The following is an 18,250-nucleotide window of genomic DNA, read 5'->3' as shown; positions in this document are numbered from 1 at the left end:
CAGAGTTCAACCCCCACAACCGACAAAAAATAAGTCCTAACTTAAGAATAGGAAGCTTTAAACTGATCTTCCTCAGGAGGCTGAGATCTGAGGATCACAGTTCACAGCCAGCCCAGGCAGGAAAGTCAGACTCCAGTATACCACCGGAAGTGACATTGTGGTTCAAGTGGTCTAGCACTATACTTAAGCTGAAGAGCTGAGGGACAGTGCCCCAGCCCAGTGTTCAGGCCCCATGACTGACAAAAAGGAAGACAATAAACAGGACACACATGGGTCATGCTTGCAATCCTAGCTATGCAGGAAAATCTGACTCTGAAGTGGAGCTGTGGCCCAAACAGTAGACTCTTGAGCAAAAAAGATAACCCAGGCCCTGAGTTACAGCCCCATTATCAGCACAAAAAAAGACAATGGAATGAGACAGTTTATGTATGTAGAGCTCTTTATAAAACCAAAAGAGGGATGCTTAGACAAGAGGTGAAGGTTGGAGACCTAGGAAGTTAAGTTTCTCCTCTGGCCTCAGGCAAGTCTCATTGAACACTGCAGAGCTTCAAAAAGTTGGGGTTCCCCTTGTACTAATCTGGAGAATTTAGCACCTTCTGGGTGTTGGGGTATGGGGGGGTGCCTTTATCAGAAGGAAGTGAGGAAAATCCCCATCAAGCCCTCTCCCCCTCCCCCAACTACCACCAAACACACACAGGCCTGCTCAGTCTGTGGCCTCCATCTTGGTAACCCGGGGCACAAGGAAGATTGTCCCATCTGCAGCCTGTTGCAAAGCATACTCCTCTGGGGAATAGCTGTTGCCTGATTCATCCCGAAGATGCTGAAAGATATCGCGATAGAGCTCTGCCAGCTGTTGGCGCATGACCTCCAGGGTACGGTCTGCCTCTCCTCTGGCCCTGAGAAGCCGCTCCCTCTCATTGCCCAGTCGTTCTAGCTCCCGCTCCAACTGCACGATAGTCTCCAACTTTCTCTTACGGCAGTTCTGGGCAGCCACCTTGTTCTTGCCCCGACGTCGGATGTCCCTAACTAGAGCCAGTTGGCTCTCCGTCAGTGGGTACCTTGCCAAGAGCTCGTTAAAGTCGTCTACAGGCAAGTTGACAATCTTGTCCGTAGGGAAAGGGATCTTCATGGCCAGGGCCCGACGCTCATCCCGACTCCCTGCTTCCCCCCGTGTAGCAGGCTTAGCCTGTGCAGGACCAGAGGTGGCCTCTAAGGCCAAGGGGGTCTCCGAAGGTGGCAATGTATAATTAGGGTGGGGCAAGGAGTTGGGCATAAGCGAGTAAGGGTACTCCACTGGGTACATCTCTACATACTCGCTCGGCCGCCGACCAGCCTCTGTCCCTTCCAGCTCAAGAGATTCAGCATCACTGTAGTTGAGAGATAATCCTGAGTCCGATTCTGGATCTTCTTGGGGCTTGGGTGGCCCCACTGGCAGCCCAATGTCCAGGAGCGCTAAGGGATCAGCAAGGGGCTCATTGAGCAGGCCTGAGAGGGTCAGTGGCTTAGGCACTGGTATGGCCATGTTGCCATAGGGGAATGAAGGGTCTGGAACTTGGGGTGTGGATACTGGGAGCTCGTATGGTGGTGGAGGAAGGTTAAAGCCTGGATCCGGATGGACTGAGCAGGGACAGTAGGTTGGGGTTGGTGGAGGTCCAGGGTAGGGGGCTGGAGCTGGAGGTTCAAATGATGGCTCACTTGGAGCAATGAGACCCTGAAAGAAAAGGCAAAGAGGTTTGGAGTCAGACTGGAGAAGAGGAACCCTGTGTTAGGATCAAGCGAAGACCTTCTGAAAGAACCAATGAGATGAGATCCAAAAGTTGCCAAAAATCACTGGAAGCTTCTAGCAGACAAGTCCTGGAACCACCTCTTACTGGACTAAAATGGTTCCTGTTCCCTAGTTTCCCACAGGAAGACAAGGCATGGTTATCCAAAACAACCCCTCAGAACTCTTTCCTGCTGTGGTTATCTTGGGTCAAAGGGTCAAGTTCAGCTTGGGGCCATCCGCTGGGTGTCCAGCAGAGGGAGCTGCTGTGTGAGAGGAAGGCCTAGGGCAGATTCTGTAGGCTTCCAACAGAGGAAGTTAAGGAGGTGGGCACAGAGCCCAGGATGGGAATGAAGAAGCACCTGGAGAGCCTACACAAGCTCTGCCATTTTTTCAGTCCCTTAGTCCCTGCCCAGGTGCAGCAAGGAGGAAGAACATGTTGGAAATACAGCCCCCAACCCACATAGGGGAGCCACCTTGCTCCAGCCCAGCTGGAGACAAAGACATCATTGTTTAGGCCAACAGACACCCCTTTGTCCAACATGCAGCAGGAGAGGACCCCGGCATAGTCTGACTCCCCTTTCTGAGGCCCCTGAACTACTACTGCTCTGCTACCTGGGAGAAAGGGACCCAGTTGCTAAGGACAAGGAGAGGAAATGAAGGAGGATGGGCAGGATTAGAAGAGGAGAGGTCAGAAGAGAAAAAGATGAGGGCTGAGCAGGAGGCCAGAGAGAGAGGTGTGAACAGAGAAGCTGCTGAGAGGAACCTACACCCTCTCTGGCTTGTCAGATCCTTCTCTCCCTACCACTTGTATTCTCTGCACCTCAGCACCCCCTTTTCCCCTACATTCCTCATTGTTTCCATCCACCCCTCCCACACACTCCAGCATTTCATTTTTCAGTGTCTGCAACACTTTCAGCCCTGGCTTCCTCCACCCCCTGGCCTCCATCCCCAATCCAGCCTCCAGCCTTCTCCATCCTTCCACTCCCTAGGGCTTACCTGTAGCTCGGAGATGGACATGATCTCTTGCCAAGTCAGTTCCATCTCACCCAGCTCTGCACTGAGCAGCTGTGTCAACCTGTTTCTGCTCTGCTGGGGAGGGCAAGGGGGCATCCTACTGGGCCAGGGCTGCGTCCAGCTTCCCCCAAAGCCCAGAGGGCTCCAGCAACCTGTGTCAAAAGAGGAAAAGTATTAGAGCTTCCCCTGCTAGTGTCTGCAAGTTTGTCCTGCCACATGAGAGGAGGGAAGTCTTCAGCCCCTCACTTCTGCTGGGCTGTAAGCTACCAAAACCTTCTGTGATGTGGTCTCTACCTCACCTACTATAAGTATATTCAGTCCTTCTGGAAGCATAGTAGGTCTTTACCTCCAGACAAGATGTTTTCTCAATCCCCTGCTTCTTCTGAAACTTCTTCAAACTGTATTCCTGGCCAGATACAGAGCTGGATCTTCAGAGACTTTTTTTTTTTCTTTCTGTCTTGGTCTAATTGCCCATTTTAGGGAAGGAACCAACAGGAGTCACTTTTGCTTTCCTCTTATTTCCTAAGTGTGAGAGTTTCAGTCTTTTCTTTCCAAGATGAGAGTAAGTGCTTAGGGATCCCCAAGGAGTATGTTGTGGGAAGTACTCAGCAGACATGCCCTCCCCTTGTCTGAGATATGGACCAGGCCTGGTGGCGATAGCAGCCCTGCCCTCTCCTCCTATCCTCACCCCTGGCCTTCCCTGCCTGGGCCAGATAAGAGGTTTATCAGCTACAGGGCTTTGGGGACACAGGACCTCTACTTCATGTCCTTGTAGGATCATCTTGGCCATATCTCAACCCTAACACAACCAGGGGTCTTTCTTTCCTCTTCCAAGGCAATGTAACAACCACAAGAGTCTTGCTAAATGCTTGTCAGGAACTGCACTACACTGGTGTATTATACACATTTGTTTATGAGATTGGTTTTCACAAAGACCCTGGGAAATCTATTCAAAACCTGAGACCCAAGCTGTTAAATGGTAGGATGAGGTCTAGAATAGGACTCTCTATTCAACTAAGACACCGTCCCTTCCCACCCTCACTGGTGGCTTGCTACACTACACCTCTGTCTACTGTGTCTGAGTCTCAGTCCCTTTTCTCTTCTTCTGGACAGTACCTCTTTAGGTCTTTGAATACCTCTTCCCCTCTCATCCACCTTCATTTTTTTTTTTGTACCTGTCTTGGGGCTTGAACTCAGGGCCCTGGGCACTATCCCTGAGCTTCTTTTGCTCAAGGCTAGCATTCTACCACAGTGCCACTTCTGGTTTTTTCTGAGTCATTCATTGGAGAAAGAGTCTCAGGGACTTTCCTGCTCGGGCTGTCTTCAAATTGGGATCTTCAGCTCAGCCTCCTGAGTAGCTAGGATTACAGGTATGAGCCACCAACATCCAGATCATTCACCTTCTTCTGATCTGGCCTCAAGCTGCAGCCCAGCCATAAAGCAGCATCAGCAACAGTGTGTGAGGGTGGGGTGGGGGGGACGTTGGGCAAAGTCATCTTACTGCTCTGTATCTGTTTCCTCATTTGTAAAACCAGGGAGCTGGACAAGTTGAACTTGGAGGTCTTATTCATCTTAGACACGAGTTTAGAGTTCTCAGTGAACTCTCACCTCTTCCTTTATCTTCCCTTTTCTGTCAGGCCCTCTCCTCATCCTACCTCCTATTCCATGACACCTATCTCTCCCTGAATCTGTCCTTGTCTTCAGCACAAGATGCTGAGTATATTCAGCAAAGACCTCCTGATTTCTCAGGACCAGACATTACACATACACACATACACACCATCACCACCAACACATTAGTGAAGGAAAGTAGCCAGAATGAAGAAAACTTCCAGAGGGACAAAGGATAGGCCAGTGATCTCACATAGCATGACCTTAGATCACCTACCACAAAGATGAACTATCACAACTATTCAGTGTGGAATCCATTCTTTGATTTACCACAAAATTTATGGGCACTACAAGTATCCTTTTGAATAAAGGTGTCTCTGAGCATCTACCTCCACCTCTACCTCCATGATATAAATGCCATCTTCAGAGCTGAGAGTTGATATAGGAATAGAGCCTTGACCAGTAGGCAGAGTGGGTGGGGTGTTTATGTCTGTCCAGGATGCCATTTCAACACCGGAACCCCACCCTCCCCACCCAGGTTCTGGCGGAAATTGCCCAAAAGCAAATGTATGGAGAAGGGGTTTAGAAGCAGGACGGAGACTCTTGCTTCATACCCACTCCACCCCCACTCTGACCTTCCTGGGTCTCTCAGGTGCAGTACAAAGATCCTTCCCTAGGAGGCAGGAGACCAGGTTTTCCAGCCTTCAATATGCATGACCTTAGCTAGACCCTGCAGGCTTATGCCTGTAATCCTAGCTACTCAGGAGTCTGAAATGTGGAGATCAAGATTCAAAGCTAGCCTGGGAAGGAAAGTCTTTTTGTGTATGTGTCTTATCTCTAAAAAGCCAGAAGTGGTAGAGTACCAATGTTGGCCTAAAAAGCTAAGAGTCAACACCATGGCCCTGAGTTCAAGCCTCAGTACTGGTACACACACACACACACATACACACACACACACAGCACACACACACATACACAAGGAAGAGCATGACCTTAGGTGAGCTGCTTCATACATATTCAGTCTCCTCCATTAAATGGAGACAGGAAGAGCAAACCTCATTGTTGCAAGAACTAGATTCCATCCAGTTCAGGGTACTGCAAACTTGATTGTGCACTATTTACCTGGAATACATGGAAAAACAGATTCCTGAAAGCCACCTAAACCTAGCGAATTGAACTGATCATGCAGGAGCCTGGAAAGCAGCATTTTTAACAAATAAATGCCCTAGGGATTCTAATGCCAGGCCAATCTTACCTCAAGAAATAATAACAAGGGCTAGGGATGTGGTTCAAGTGGAAGAGTGCCTGTTTAGCAAGGGAGAGGTCCTGAGTTCAAACCCCAGCACCACCAAAAAAGAAGAAAGACTTTTTTTGAGGCTAAGAAAAAGAGACACCAAAGAGCCCAACTGTATGAATTTTCAAGGCAGAACACAAAGCCAGAATGGAAATGGGGAAATAGGATATAGGCTTCTTCTAACTTCAAACTCTTGATCCAAATGAAGCTAGAGATCTGTCTCCGAATCCAAATATAACTCCTTTTCCATGAAGACTTGGAGCTTAGTATCCCCCTCTTCCTGAGATAGGAAGATGAAAAGTATAAAAGTAACATGGGGAGGCAGGAAGAGGTAGTTGAGGAGAACTTTTGGACCAATGCCAGCCAGCTTTGTGGTGCAGCAGTAAGTTTGTACCAGAACAAAGGGGGAGTCCTACTCAGGAGGCTGAGATCTGAGAATCATGGTGGTTCAAAGTCAGTCTAGGAAGGAAAGTCCATGAGACTCTTCTCTCCAATTAACCACCAAAAACCCAGAAATGGAACTGTGGCTCGAGTGGTGGAATACTAGCCTGGACCAAAAAAGCTCAGGGCCAGCACCCAGGCCCTGAGTTCAAGACACACACACGCGCGCACACACACACACACACACACACACACACACACACACACACGGAGAAGAAGAAAAAAAGAAAGTGTCCTAGATGCTCAGAGATGATTGGGGTTTATAAAACACCACACAGAGTGCAGAAATTGGAATGATTAGGAAAGTCTTCTCTTTTTCTCTGCCCCCCCCAACCCCCAGTGTTGAGGATCACACTCAAGGCCTTGCTTAGACTGGATAAATGTGTCATCACTGAACTATACTCCCAGAACCCCTACTAAAGATCTTAACCACAATCCCTAAGTACTCACAAAAGGGTATGGAGTTTTATGCTTAGAGATGCAGGATCATTTGGAGAGGGATGCTGGGCAGAAGAAAAAAAAAAAGTGCCTTCTACTGCTGTCCCAGACCTCTTCATTTCCTTGATAAGGAGAGGGGCAGTAAGGAGGGGGCTTGCCCCAGGGTTCCTGTTCAGAGGTTTATTCGACTGTCTGGGGATCAATATAGAATAAAAGGAGGGGTAGGTAAACTTAAGGTATGAGCTTGGCAGGTAAGCAACCTAGTTAGGAAGAAAACTCCCAAAGAAAGAGAGGCACCCAGAGGTAATATAGAGAAACAAACAGATTGAACATGGAAGAGAAAAGATTGAAGAATAAACTCAGGTCTCCAGGGGCCCACATGACTCAGTGTGTGGGAACAAGGGAGGGGGAGGGGAACACACTTCTGCTATCCTGTCACTCTATCCCTAGATGCCTGACTCTAGTTCTTTGGTACCAATGACTTGGAGACATCCAGTCTCAGATGGTCTGATCCCTCCTTCAAGAATTCCAGTTGAGGGTTGGGAAGATAGCTCAAGAGTGCTTGCCTTGCATGCATGAGACCCTGGTTCCTTAGCACCACATAAGCAGAAAAAGCCGGAAGTGGCGCTGTGGCTCAAGTGGTAGAGCACTAGCCTTGAGCTGAAGAGCTGAGGGACAGCTCCCAGGCCCAGAGTTCAGGCCCCTTGACCGACCAAAACAAAAGTTCCAGTTGAAAGAACTAACAGATGCTTTCCTCTCCCTTCCAGGTCCAGTTCTACAGCCCTAGAGTTCTGAGGAGAAGCCACAGGAGCCAAGAACCCAGCTGGGCACCAACCCCCATTCTTGCTATAACAAGCATTTCACATGTATTCATATATCTTGGGTCTCCAATTCCTCAGCTTCTCCCCAAAATCTTCCCAGGCAGAGGGCAACCAGGATGGGGAAGGAGGAAAGAATGGTATCATATACCATCATATACTGGCCCAGGGGGAATGGGCCAGTTGAAAGGTTTCTCCTGGACACTTCCCAGGTTGGGTCCTCCATCTCACAACCTTTCACCCCCAAGGATCCCAGAAAAATCTCCCCTTCCCGCGGGAGGGGGCGGGTAAGGCAGGAGGGAAGCCATCTAGATCTTCTCCCAGAGGACTTTTTTTCTCAGAGATGTCCAAGACTTAAACTTGGGGAAGTCTGGCAAATCTCTTGCAAACAGACATATTAAAAGAGGGTTTATTTCTCCTCCCCACCTCCTCCACCACCACACTCCACCACCTCTCCAGTCTGGGAACAGTCTGCCCCCACCCCGTCTTCTCAGGTACCTGTAGGAGATTCCAAGCAGGATGAAGGGAGAGGTGTCACAGCTCCCGAGCCAGGAGCCGCACTACCTCTGCGAACCAGCTCGGGCCGAGCCCCGCCTCCAGGCCATGGCTCAGTGTAGTAGGGGAGGTTCCCCGACACCCCCGAGGCTTGGCTGAGCCCCGGGGAGCTCCAAGGCCGGCACCCTGCCCTTTCTCTCTACAACCCTCGGCCTGGCTTCTCAGTCCTTTACTCCAACCCTCCCCTTTCCCCCCCGTGGCCCTCCTCTCCTCCTGCCCCTTCTGGCCAAGAGAGGAAACTTGAGCCCGGTGTGGTTTCTGCCCATACCCCGCCCTCGCCTTTGCTCCGGGCCAACGGGGGCACCCAGAACGCCCACGTCTGTATTTTCTCCACCCGGCGTGTGATGAATTCCACTCCCCCGACCCAAAGACACACACCTAGACCACTCAAAAGTGACCTCCGTGAAACTGGATAGGGTTGGAATTCTCCTCCTTTCCCTCCCTCCCCCACCTTTCCCACCTCCCGGGAAACTGAGGCATAGCTAAGGGGCAGGCAGCTGAAAATGAAGACCCAAGGTGTCCCAGCTGTTTAAGGCAGATGGATGTTTAGAGTACAGGAAAGCCTGGGCTCTGGGAACCGAGTAAGGGAGCTATTTTGGGGGAGGAGGGGCCGCCAGCTACTTTGATGTGTCCTTTTACCTGTAGCCTTCTCCCCTCCCCCCCCCCTCAGCCTCAGATGTCCTAGAACAAAGGCTTCTTTCTTGATCTCGTGTGTGTGTGTGTGTGTGTGTGTGTGTGTGTGTGTGTGTGTGTGTGTGTGTGTGTGTGTGGTGGGTGAGGGGCTGCCCAATTAGGGAGATTATTGATGTCCCTTGAAGAGGACCCTGGATACCCTCTGTCCTCCTTTCCCCCCAGCCACATAAGCAACTACCATACCTTGCACAGGCTGGGATACTTGTGTAGAATATCAGGTTCATCTCCCCAGATACCCACAGCAGCTCTGCATCAGGCCAACGCATACTTCCACAGGTCTCTCCTGCATCTGTGTCCATGGCACAGGATCCATCCTCAGGCCACATTCTAAGAGACTAGGAGAAAGATCTTTCTCCAAGTTTTTAGTAGCCTTCACCTACTTCATGTCTAGCTTTTAGTCATTACAAACCACATCTTATACTTTCCCTCTATTTTTCCTCCCAGTGAAACTTTTCTTTTTTCTTTTACAGGTCCTAGGGCTTGAACTCAGGACAACCACTTTACCAAATTGAGCCACAGCTTCACTTTATGCTTTTTTTGGTGATTAACTGGAGACAAGAGGCTCACAAGCTTTCCTGCCCAGGCTGGCTTTGAACTGTGATCCTCAGATCTCAGCCTCTTGAATAGCTAGGATAACAGGCATGAACCATTGGCTCTTTTCTTTCCTTTCCTTTCCTTCCTTTCCTTCCTTCCTTCCTTCCTTTCTTTCTTTCTTTCTTTCTTTCTTTCTTTCTTTCTTTCTTTCTTTCTTTCTTTCTTTCCTTCCTTCCTTCCTTCTTCCTTCCTTTCTTTCTTTCTTTCTTTTCTTTTCTTTCTCAGCTGTGTGGCCTGAACTCTGGTCCTGGGCGCTGTCCCTCAGCTCTTCAGCTCAAGGTTAGTGCTCTACCACAGCACCACTTCCAGTTTTCTGAGTGGTTTGTTGGAGATAGGAGTCTCACAGACATTCCTGCCCGGGCTGGCTTTGAACTGCGATCCTCAGATCTCAGCCTTCTGAGTAGCTAGGATTATAGACGTGAGCCACAGGCGCCTAACTGGCTCTTCTTTTCTTTTTGCTTCTTCTTTTAGTTTCTATGCCAGTAATGACACTTGAACTCAGGCCCCTTAAATTTTTTGCTCAAAGCTGGCACTATTTGAACAACAGCTACATTTTTGGCTTTTTGCTGGTTAATTAGAGAGCAGAGTTCACAGATTTTCCTGCTCAGGCTGGCTTCACATTTCAGTCCTCAGATCTCAACCTCCTGAGTAGTTAGGATTGCAGGTGTGAAACAGTAGCACCTAGCTCCAACTAGGGGAAATAAATAAGTGCCACCCCAAAGTAGGGCTGACATTCAGCAAATCCATCTGATAGGATTGTGTTCGTTGTTAAAATAATGGGGGGAAAAACTGGGCGCTGGTGGCTCACTCCTGTCATCCTAGCTACTCAGGAGGCTGAGATCTGAGGTTGGCATTTTGAAGCCAGCCCCAACAGAAAAGTCCTTGTAAGACTCTTATCTCCAATTAACCTCTCAAAAACAGGAAGTGAGGCTGTGGCTCAAAGTGGTAGAGTGTTAGCCATGAGCAAAAAAGCTGAAGTACAGCTCCCAGGCCCTGAGTTCAAGCCCCACAACCAAAAAAAAAAAAGGAAAAAAAATCTGTCCCAGTTGATGAACCTTCCAAAGGTGAAGTATTCCCTTCAATGCTATACAATGGTATATGTAGCCAAAGGGCTACCCTAGTTGTCCCTCAAGACCCCCCCACCCCCCATAGCCCAGTAACACCATCAGGCAAGACTACAGGCAATGAGGATAGCACAAGGAGTTTCCTGTGCATGCTAGTGTGCTGGAATTCATAAATGCCCATGCCAGACTCATAGTTGAATGCTTTGAATTCCATCCCTGTCCTAGGAGATGATCTCTATAAGTATGATTTATGTAAGACAAGAGGCAATCCAATGACTTCACTGCATGGTACATGTAGACCCAGGATGACCTTGAGCATGAATGTGTATCACATAAGCAGGCATCCGGATACAGCTTTTCTATTTGCATATATAATATATCCCCCTATGATGGGATAAAGGGTGGTGATAGTTATGCCTGTGGCTGATTAAATAATGGTATCAGGTTATAGAAAATACAAAGAAGAGGGCTGGGAAGGTGGCTCAGTGGTAGAGCGCTTGCCTTGCATGCATGAAGCCCTGGGTTCGATTCCCCAGCACCACATAAGCAAAAAGGAAAAAAAATGGAAGTGGCTCTGTGGCTCAAGTGGTAGAGTGCTAGCCTTGAGCTGAAGAGCTGAGGGACAGCGCCCAGGCCCAGAGTTCAGGCCCACGACTGGACCCCCCCCCCAAAAAAAAAAGAAAGTACAAAGAAGAGAAGTACAAAGCTCAGAATCTGGTATGTGGCACCGTAGATATAAATATAAATAACAGCTTACCATTCATTCAGACTGGAGATATAGCTCTGTGGTAGAGCACTTACCTAGCATGTATAAAACTATGAGTTCACTCACCTGCACCTCAAAAAAAAAACTACTATCAGTCAATCAATAGATACTTATTAACTGTCCATGTTTTATACCCCAAAAGCACAAAGATAAATAAGACAGTCCATGTGTTTATTCTCAATATAGTTGGAGAATCATATTACTAATGGTCTACATGGGGTGCTTTGGAAAGCCAGGCATGGTGGTATGTGTCCAGAGGGCTGCCTCTGGAGTCTGAGGCAAGAGGATCACAAATTCTAGGACAGATTGGGCTACTTAAAGCACAACGTGCATTGTGCTAGAAAAGGAAATGTGTTCTACATGGTAAAATTTAGGAACGGTTTCATAGAGGAGTTGACAGCTGATCTGGGCTGTGGAGAAAGGGAAGAGAAGAAATGCATTCTGAACAAAGGTAGGAAAGCACAGAAGCATTCAACACAAGTGGTACTTTGGGCTTCCTAGTACAGGGCATAGGATGATAAGTACAAGAAGATAAATCTTAGGGTTTGGGCGCAGGGATATAGTGATTGCCTATGTCATGGATTTAACTGGTGGTGGGTAGAGGTACCTGTAAAATAGGACTGCATTGTAAAGCATCTTCAAGGTCAAGCTAGGGAGAGGGTATGCTGCCCTATATGCAACAGGGATTCCTAGAAGTGTTAATGCCAGGCACAGTGGCTTGTGCCTGTAATCCTACTACCCAGGAGGCTGAGATCCACAGGATGGCAGTTTGAGGCCAATCTGGGCAGAAAAGTCCACTAGACACCTCCATCTCCCAAATAACCAGCAAAAAAACCAAGCAGTGCTGGTTTGGCAGTGGTATGGCTCAAGTGGTAAATCACCAGCCAAGTAAGCAAGCTGAGCAAATGTAAGGAAATCCCACTTCAAAAAAAAAAAAAGTTGCCATTTTTCCTGTAGTACTTATTTGTAGGGACAGACGTGGTTATGTAGGCTAAGCTAAGGAATATACAGAGACACTTAGGCTAAGCAGAGATGTCTCTCCCACCCTCCCACACCAGTGCTTTTCTGTATGAGAGGCCTTTCTTTTCTTTTTGGCCAGTACTGGGCTTGAACTCAGGGTCTGGGCACTGTCCCTGAGCTTCTTTTGCTCAAGGCCACTTGAGCTTCAGTGCTGCTTCTAGTTTTTTCTGTTTATGTGGTACTGACAGGACTTCATACATGCTAAGCAAGCACTCTATCACGAAGCCACATTTCCAGCCCCAGAGGCCTTTCTTGTGGTTCTCTAGCTGTCCTGACTCCAAAACACTGCTTAAGGTCCCAGGGAGATGGGGAGATCTCTTAGCCTCTTTCTTTCAGATTCCTAAAACCTCTTAAGTGGATCCATCTACCTTCATTCTCCTTTGCTTGATTTACATCCTACAAGGCAGGTTATAAATGTACCAGCTGGATGATTTAGATGGTGCCTGTGGGCAGAGATGCCTAAGAATTTCCTATCCCCCCCAAATTCTTTCCCTCATAGAGAGAAATTCTTCCCAACATAGACAGAAATGTGACCACATAGCTTTACTATCTTGTCATTTTCACTCACCCCCTAAAAGGTTAATTCGTCACCTCTGGTCAACCCACCCCCACTACGTGTGTGCACACCACCATCGGCATCAGGTCAAGCCACAGCAATGTTGCCAAACACCCCAGTGGTTATGCAACCAGCTTCCCGAGAAGAGACCGGGCGGGCCGAGTGGGTAGAGGTGGAACCAGGGGAGGGCCCTGGGTCCTGAAGGGAACTGGCTGCCTGGCCTGCTTGCCTACTGGTCTGACCGCAGTGGCCCCAGAGGGCGGGGATAGCACTGGCCCTTTATCAGTGCCCTGCAGGGTTGTGCACCCATCACCCCTTGGCTTCCTCTCTCAACAGACGGAAAAGGGAGGCAGCCACAGGGGGCAAGGGGAGGGCTGGGCTTTATCCTAAGCAGCAGAGCCAGGCGGTTACCCGGATGGGGGAGGAGATGGAGGACCTTTGGGACAAGAATGAATAGTAAGGCAAGCTCCTCTTGCTAGAGTAGTCTAAACTGAGGCGCAGAAGGTAAAGCCAGATCTCCACAGCCATCCACTCATTTTTTCCCCCTTGTGTTCTAGTCTGGGTAAGGATAGGATTTTTAAAAAGCCTTGGAGAAGGTTCTTTTCCTCAGATCAGAATTCTTACCTCATGCCTGTAATCCTAGTTACTGAGGAGGCTGAGATCTAAGGATCACTGTTCAAAGCCAACCCAATCAGGAAAGTCCACGAGACCTTTCAGCTCCAATTAACCAGCAAAAAGCCAGAAGTAGAGCTGTGGCTCAAGTGGTAGAGCACTAGCCTTGAGCACAAAAGCTTAGGAACAGCACCCATGACCTGAGTTCAAGTCTCAGGACCAGCACAAACAAACAAACAAATAAAACAATTCTTGGATGATTGATTTGGAAGGGGAGACTGTGCCTCATTCTCAAGACAAATGAGCTTGAGGTTTTCAAAGGAGTTGCTTAAGGCTGTGATTCCTAGACCTTGGCATCTCAGAGTTAAGCCTGCTGGTAGAGCCTAGAATTTATTATATCCCAGAAGAAATATCATCCAGGGCTTACTTATTATCTCTGATGGAATCTCAACTCTTTTTTTTTTTTTTTGCTTTGATGGTCCCGAGTTTTGAACTCAGGACCTAGTACTGGCAAATGCTCTATCACTTGAGACAACCCTTCAGGCCTTTTTGGCTTTAGTTATTTTTCAGATATTTTTCTAATGCTTTTTGCCTTGGGGCCAACCTCCCTACCTACATCATCCACATAGCTGGATTACAGGCATGAACCACTATCCCTGACAAGGAAAGGATCTTGAATCTTAAAACCCTTCATGTGAGCTCAGGATGATGGGGCTCTGTGGTGAATGCTTGCCGAGCATGTTGAAAGCCCTGGGTTTGATTCCCAGCAGTACAGCATTAAATAAGTAAAATGAATACATTTTTAGAAAGGTTTGAGTTTGGGCTTTGATTGGTTGTGTGGCCATGACTTATTTCCTTACTTGAAAGATGAAGATAATGCTTGGGATGGTATTTAAGCCAGGAGGCAGCTTGATTCCAGAAGGGAATCAGAACTAGGATGCCCAGAATTTGGTGGCTAACTCATTCAGGAATAAGCCCTCAGGCCATGGCTCTCCATCACACCCCAGCATTGTTGGGTGGGGCTAGTGCTAGCCATAATGGGCACGGTGCCAGTCTTCTGGTCTTCAGTCACCTTCCAGGAACCCCAGTACCCCTACCCCACCCCATCCCACTGTTGCAATCCTCTGCAGGGGGCAGGGCTGCCTAGCCAGACCTACCCTCTCAGGATGGAAACCAGCCAGATGCCAGGCTATTTACTTACTTATCCGTTCTTCACGGGCATCATCGTTTTTATAGCTGCCGTCTTTGGTCCTGCTACTCCTTTACCCACAATGCCCTCCTTGATCTGCCAATCTGAGTTTCAGTTTGAGTCTCAGGTCAACACTTAGCAGTACAGACTTGGGTGAATTATTTAGCCTCTTCCAGTCTCAATTTCCCCTTGGTAAATGAAAAGAACATAACTTCCATCATGGGATGTGTGAGATCAGATGAGGCAATGTACACAGTTGCTGTGTGTGCATGCATGTATGTGGGCGCACAATCCTCAGATCTCGGCTTCCTGAGTAACTAAGATTACCAATGCCTCACTGGTGCTTAACTGATTTACCCTTATTTAAATAATTTCTTCTCTGTGTGTGTGTGTGTGTGTGTGTGTGTGTGTGTGTGTGTGTGTGTGTGTGTGATAGGCTTTCTTAGGGTTTCACCTCTACCCCTAGGACTGAGATCCCCTAAGTATGTGGGATTATAAGAGCCACCAAGGTGTCTGGTTTTTAGTATAATATATAACTCATTCATCCAACAACTATTTACAGAATGTGTGTGCTAAATTCAGAAGATACCAAGGTAATGAAGGTATGAGCCTCCCCATCATAGTTTAATGGAGCATTCCCAAGTATCAACAAACAACTGGATAGAGCCATTAAGTTTTTCGTGACTCAAATTAATAAAATTAGAGACAAAAATAAAATTAAAGACATAACAAATATCAATGTTCAGAGGATCATAAAAAGGATGCTTGGAAAAATTTTATTCAAATAAATAGGAAAATCTAGAAGAAATGGATAGATTTCTGGATGCATCTAACCTATAAGTTAACTTATTTGAGAATACAGAAAACTCAAGCTGGACACTGAGATCTGAGGATCTTAGCCTCCTGAGTACCTAAGATTATAGGCATGAGCCACCAACTCCAAGAAGCTGAATTTTCTAGGCAGAAACATAGGGTTCAACATTGCAGAAAGAAGAAACTATACATATAAATATACTGTTGTTGGGGATAAAGGTTTGACCAATTACAGTACACGAGAGCCCTAGCCATACAGAAGGAGAGGAAGTTTCCAGCCTCCTGGAAGAGCAGGGTAGGTCATGGTGATTAGGCTCACGGACTACTCCCTGGCAGCCCAGTTCTCAGTCCTCTCTCATCTAGTACCCTGGGGCAGGTTGGGTTGACCTACACAAGGAGGAACTCAGAGGGCTTTAAGGAGGGACTTCTAGTCTTTAAAGAAACTATATTTGCCAGGCACAGGTGGCTCATATCTGTAATCCTAGCCACTCAGGAGGCTGAGATTTGAGGATTGAAGTTTGAAGTCAGCCCAGGCAGGAAAGTCCATGAGACTTTAATTTCCAATTACCCACCAAGAAGCTGGAAGTGGAGATGAGGCTCAAGTGGTAGAGTACTAGCCTTGAGCAGAAAAGCTCAGGGGCAGTGCCCATGTTCCAAGTTCAAGCCCTAGGACTGGAGGGTGGGGGAGAAGATAGCAAGGGCAGGGGGCAGGAAGACTCTATCTTTTTTTGGGGGAGGGGGGTCCGGTCGTGGGGCCTGAACTCTCGGTCTGGGCGCTGTCCCTCAGCTCTTCAGCTCAAGGCTAGCACTCTACCACTGGAGCCACAGCGCCACTGCTGGCTTTTTCTGCTTATGTGGCACTGAGGAATCGAACCCAGGGCCTCATGCATGCAAGGCAAGCACTCTATTGTTGAGCCACCTTCCCAGCCCGGAGCCTCTATCTTTAATTAAGAATCTTCTGCCAGCCAGGTGCCGGTGGCTCACACCTGTAATCCTAGCTACTCAGAATGCTGAGATCTGAGGATCACGGTTCAAAGCTAGCCTGGGCAGAGAAGTCCATGAGACTCTTATCTCCAATAAACCACCAGAAACAGGAAGTGGCGCTGTAGCTCAAGTGGTAGTAGGCTCACCTTGAGCTGAAGAGCTAAGGGACAGCACCCAAGCTCAGAGTTCAAGCTAGAAGCCTCTGTGATCCCCCCTCCCTTTTTTTTCTTTCTTTGTTCCTTTCTTCCTTCCTTCCTCTTTCCCTCCCTCCCTCCCTTCCTTCCTTTCATTTTTTGTTCCAGTCCTACAGCTTCAACTCAGTGCCTCATGTTCTTCCTTGGCTATTTCATTCATGGCCAGCACTCTACCTCTTGAGCCACACCTCCCCTCCTTGTTTTTCTTTTGCCGGTTAATTGGAGATATATAATTTGCCTGCCCAGGCTGACTTCAAAATTTTCAGATCTCAGTCTCCTGAGTAGCTAGGATTATAGATGTGAGCCACCAGGGCCCAGCTGCAAGATCCATGGTTAACCAGGACAACTCTGCACTACCAGAGTTACTATGTGTGACAATCATATCTGCTGGAGCCAGGGCTCCTGCATCTAAAGACATAGATTTCAGTGATATTCCTCAGAGATTTGAGAAGCTGAAAAAGAAAACCTAGGTCTCTTAAACCAAGGAACCTCTAAACCCTGAGAATTGATAAAGCAAATAAAGAAGTAACAATCCCCTGGAGCCATGGGCCAGTGACTCAAACTTGTAATCCTAGTAACTGAGGAGGCTGAGATCTGAGGATCACAGTTCAAAGCCAGCCCAAGCAGGAATGTCTGTGAGATTCTTACCCTTAATTAACCACTAAGCCAGAAGTGGAGCTGTGGTTCAAGTAGTAGAGTATCAGCCTTGAGGGGAAAAAGTAGCTCAGTTGCCAGGTCCCAACTTCAAGACTCAGGACACACGCACACACACACACACACACACACACACACACACACACACACACACACACACACACACACACACGGAATTCCATTTCATCTGTCAACCATCACTGAGAACAACCTTTCTCATCCTGCTCTATCAGTATCTGTGGCTCTCCATTTTTCCAGTGATACTAAGAGATTAACCACTGGCTAGTCTAAGACCAGAGCACCAGCTTCTGACAAGTATGCCTGCAGTCTCCTGTCAGAGGGACCCAAGTTCTGGCTCAGCCACTCCCTTCCCAGAAGAGTTAAGAAGATGAAGTATCGTAGGGAAAGCTGCCCAAGATGGCAACACCTCATGAAGCATCTCACCTTATATTAAGAGATACCAAATTTGGAAACAAATCCCTCTGTATAAGGGGAAAGGCCACAGCAGTTTTCTGATTCTCTCATATGAGGAGTCACCAGTGCCCAGCTGTATGTCTCAATGTAGTAGTGCTTTCCTTCTCCTAGCAAAGGCCATCTTTCCCCAAAGCACTGGCTTTAGGACTAGGAGATAGAGTTTTTGCTTCTGTATTACCTTTCCAGATACTTTTTTGTTTTTGTTTTTTGTCGGTCGTGGGCCTTGAACTCTGGGCCTGAGCACTGTCCCTCAGCTCTTCAGCTCAAGGCTAGCACTCTACCACTTGAGCTACAGCGCCACTTCCTGACTCTTTTTTTTTTTCCACATACTTGTTTAGAGCAACTCTAAAATGTTTTTGTTTTTTTCCAGTCCTGGGGCTTGAACTCAGGGCCTAGGCACTGTTCCTGAGCCTCTTTGTGCTCATGTCTAGCGCTCTACCACTTGAGCTACAGTGCTACTTCTGGCTTTTTGAGTAGTTTGCTTTTTTTTTTTTTTTTTTTAGGTCTGGTCATGGGCCTGAACTCTGGGCCTGGGCGCTGTCCCTCAGCTCTTCAGCTCAAGGCTAGTGCTCTATACCACTTGAGCACAGCACCACTTCCAGCTTTTTTTTCTTTTTGCTTATGTGGTGCTGAGGAATGGAACCCAGGGCCTCATGCATGCAAGGCAAGTGCTCTACCACTGAGCCACCTTCCCAGCCCCA

General features: G+C 47.9%; 1 protein-coding gene across 2 annotated transcripts; it reads right to left on the bottom strand.

Moving 5' to 3' along the window:
• Positions 1 to 429: 429 nt before the first annotated feature.
• On the bottom strand, positions 430 to 8,122 carry Nfe2 (nuclear factor, erythroid 2). 2 transcript variants are annotated; one of them, XM_042699117.1, is made up of 3 exons: positions 7,880 to 8,122; positions 2,762 to 2,931; positions 430 to 1,711 (listed from the first exon to the last, which is right to left on the bottom strand). In XM_042699117.1, the coding sequence occupies exons 2-3, from the start codon at positions 2,873 to 2,875 to the stop codon at positions 704 to 706; spliced, it is 1,122 nt and encodes a 373-aa protein (XP_042555051.1). In that variant the 5' UTR covers positions 2,876 to 2,931; positions 7,880 to 8,122; the 3' UTR covers positions 430 to 703. The 2 variants fall into 2 exon arrangements, with proteins under 2 accessions (XP_042555051.1, XP_042555050.1); XM_042699116.1 differs by lacking the exon at positions 7,880 to 8,122 and adding an exon at positions 3,126 to 3,433.
• Between the last annotated feature and the right edge of the window lie 10,128 nt (positions 8,123 to 18,250).

The sequence above is a fragment of the Dipodomys spectabilis genome, unplaced genomic scaffold (assembly GCF_019054845.1).
Source record: "Dipodomys spectabilis isolate Male_0828 unplaced genomic scaffold, ASM1905484v1 ptg000234l, whole genome shotgun sequence".
Classification (NCBI taxonomy): Eukaryota; Metazoa; Chordata; class Mammalia; order Rodentia; family Heteromyidae; genus Dipodomys; species Dipodomys spectabilis.
This window is presented reverse-complemented; position numbering and strand designations above follow the sequence as displayed.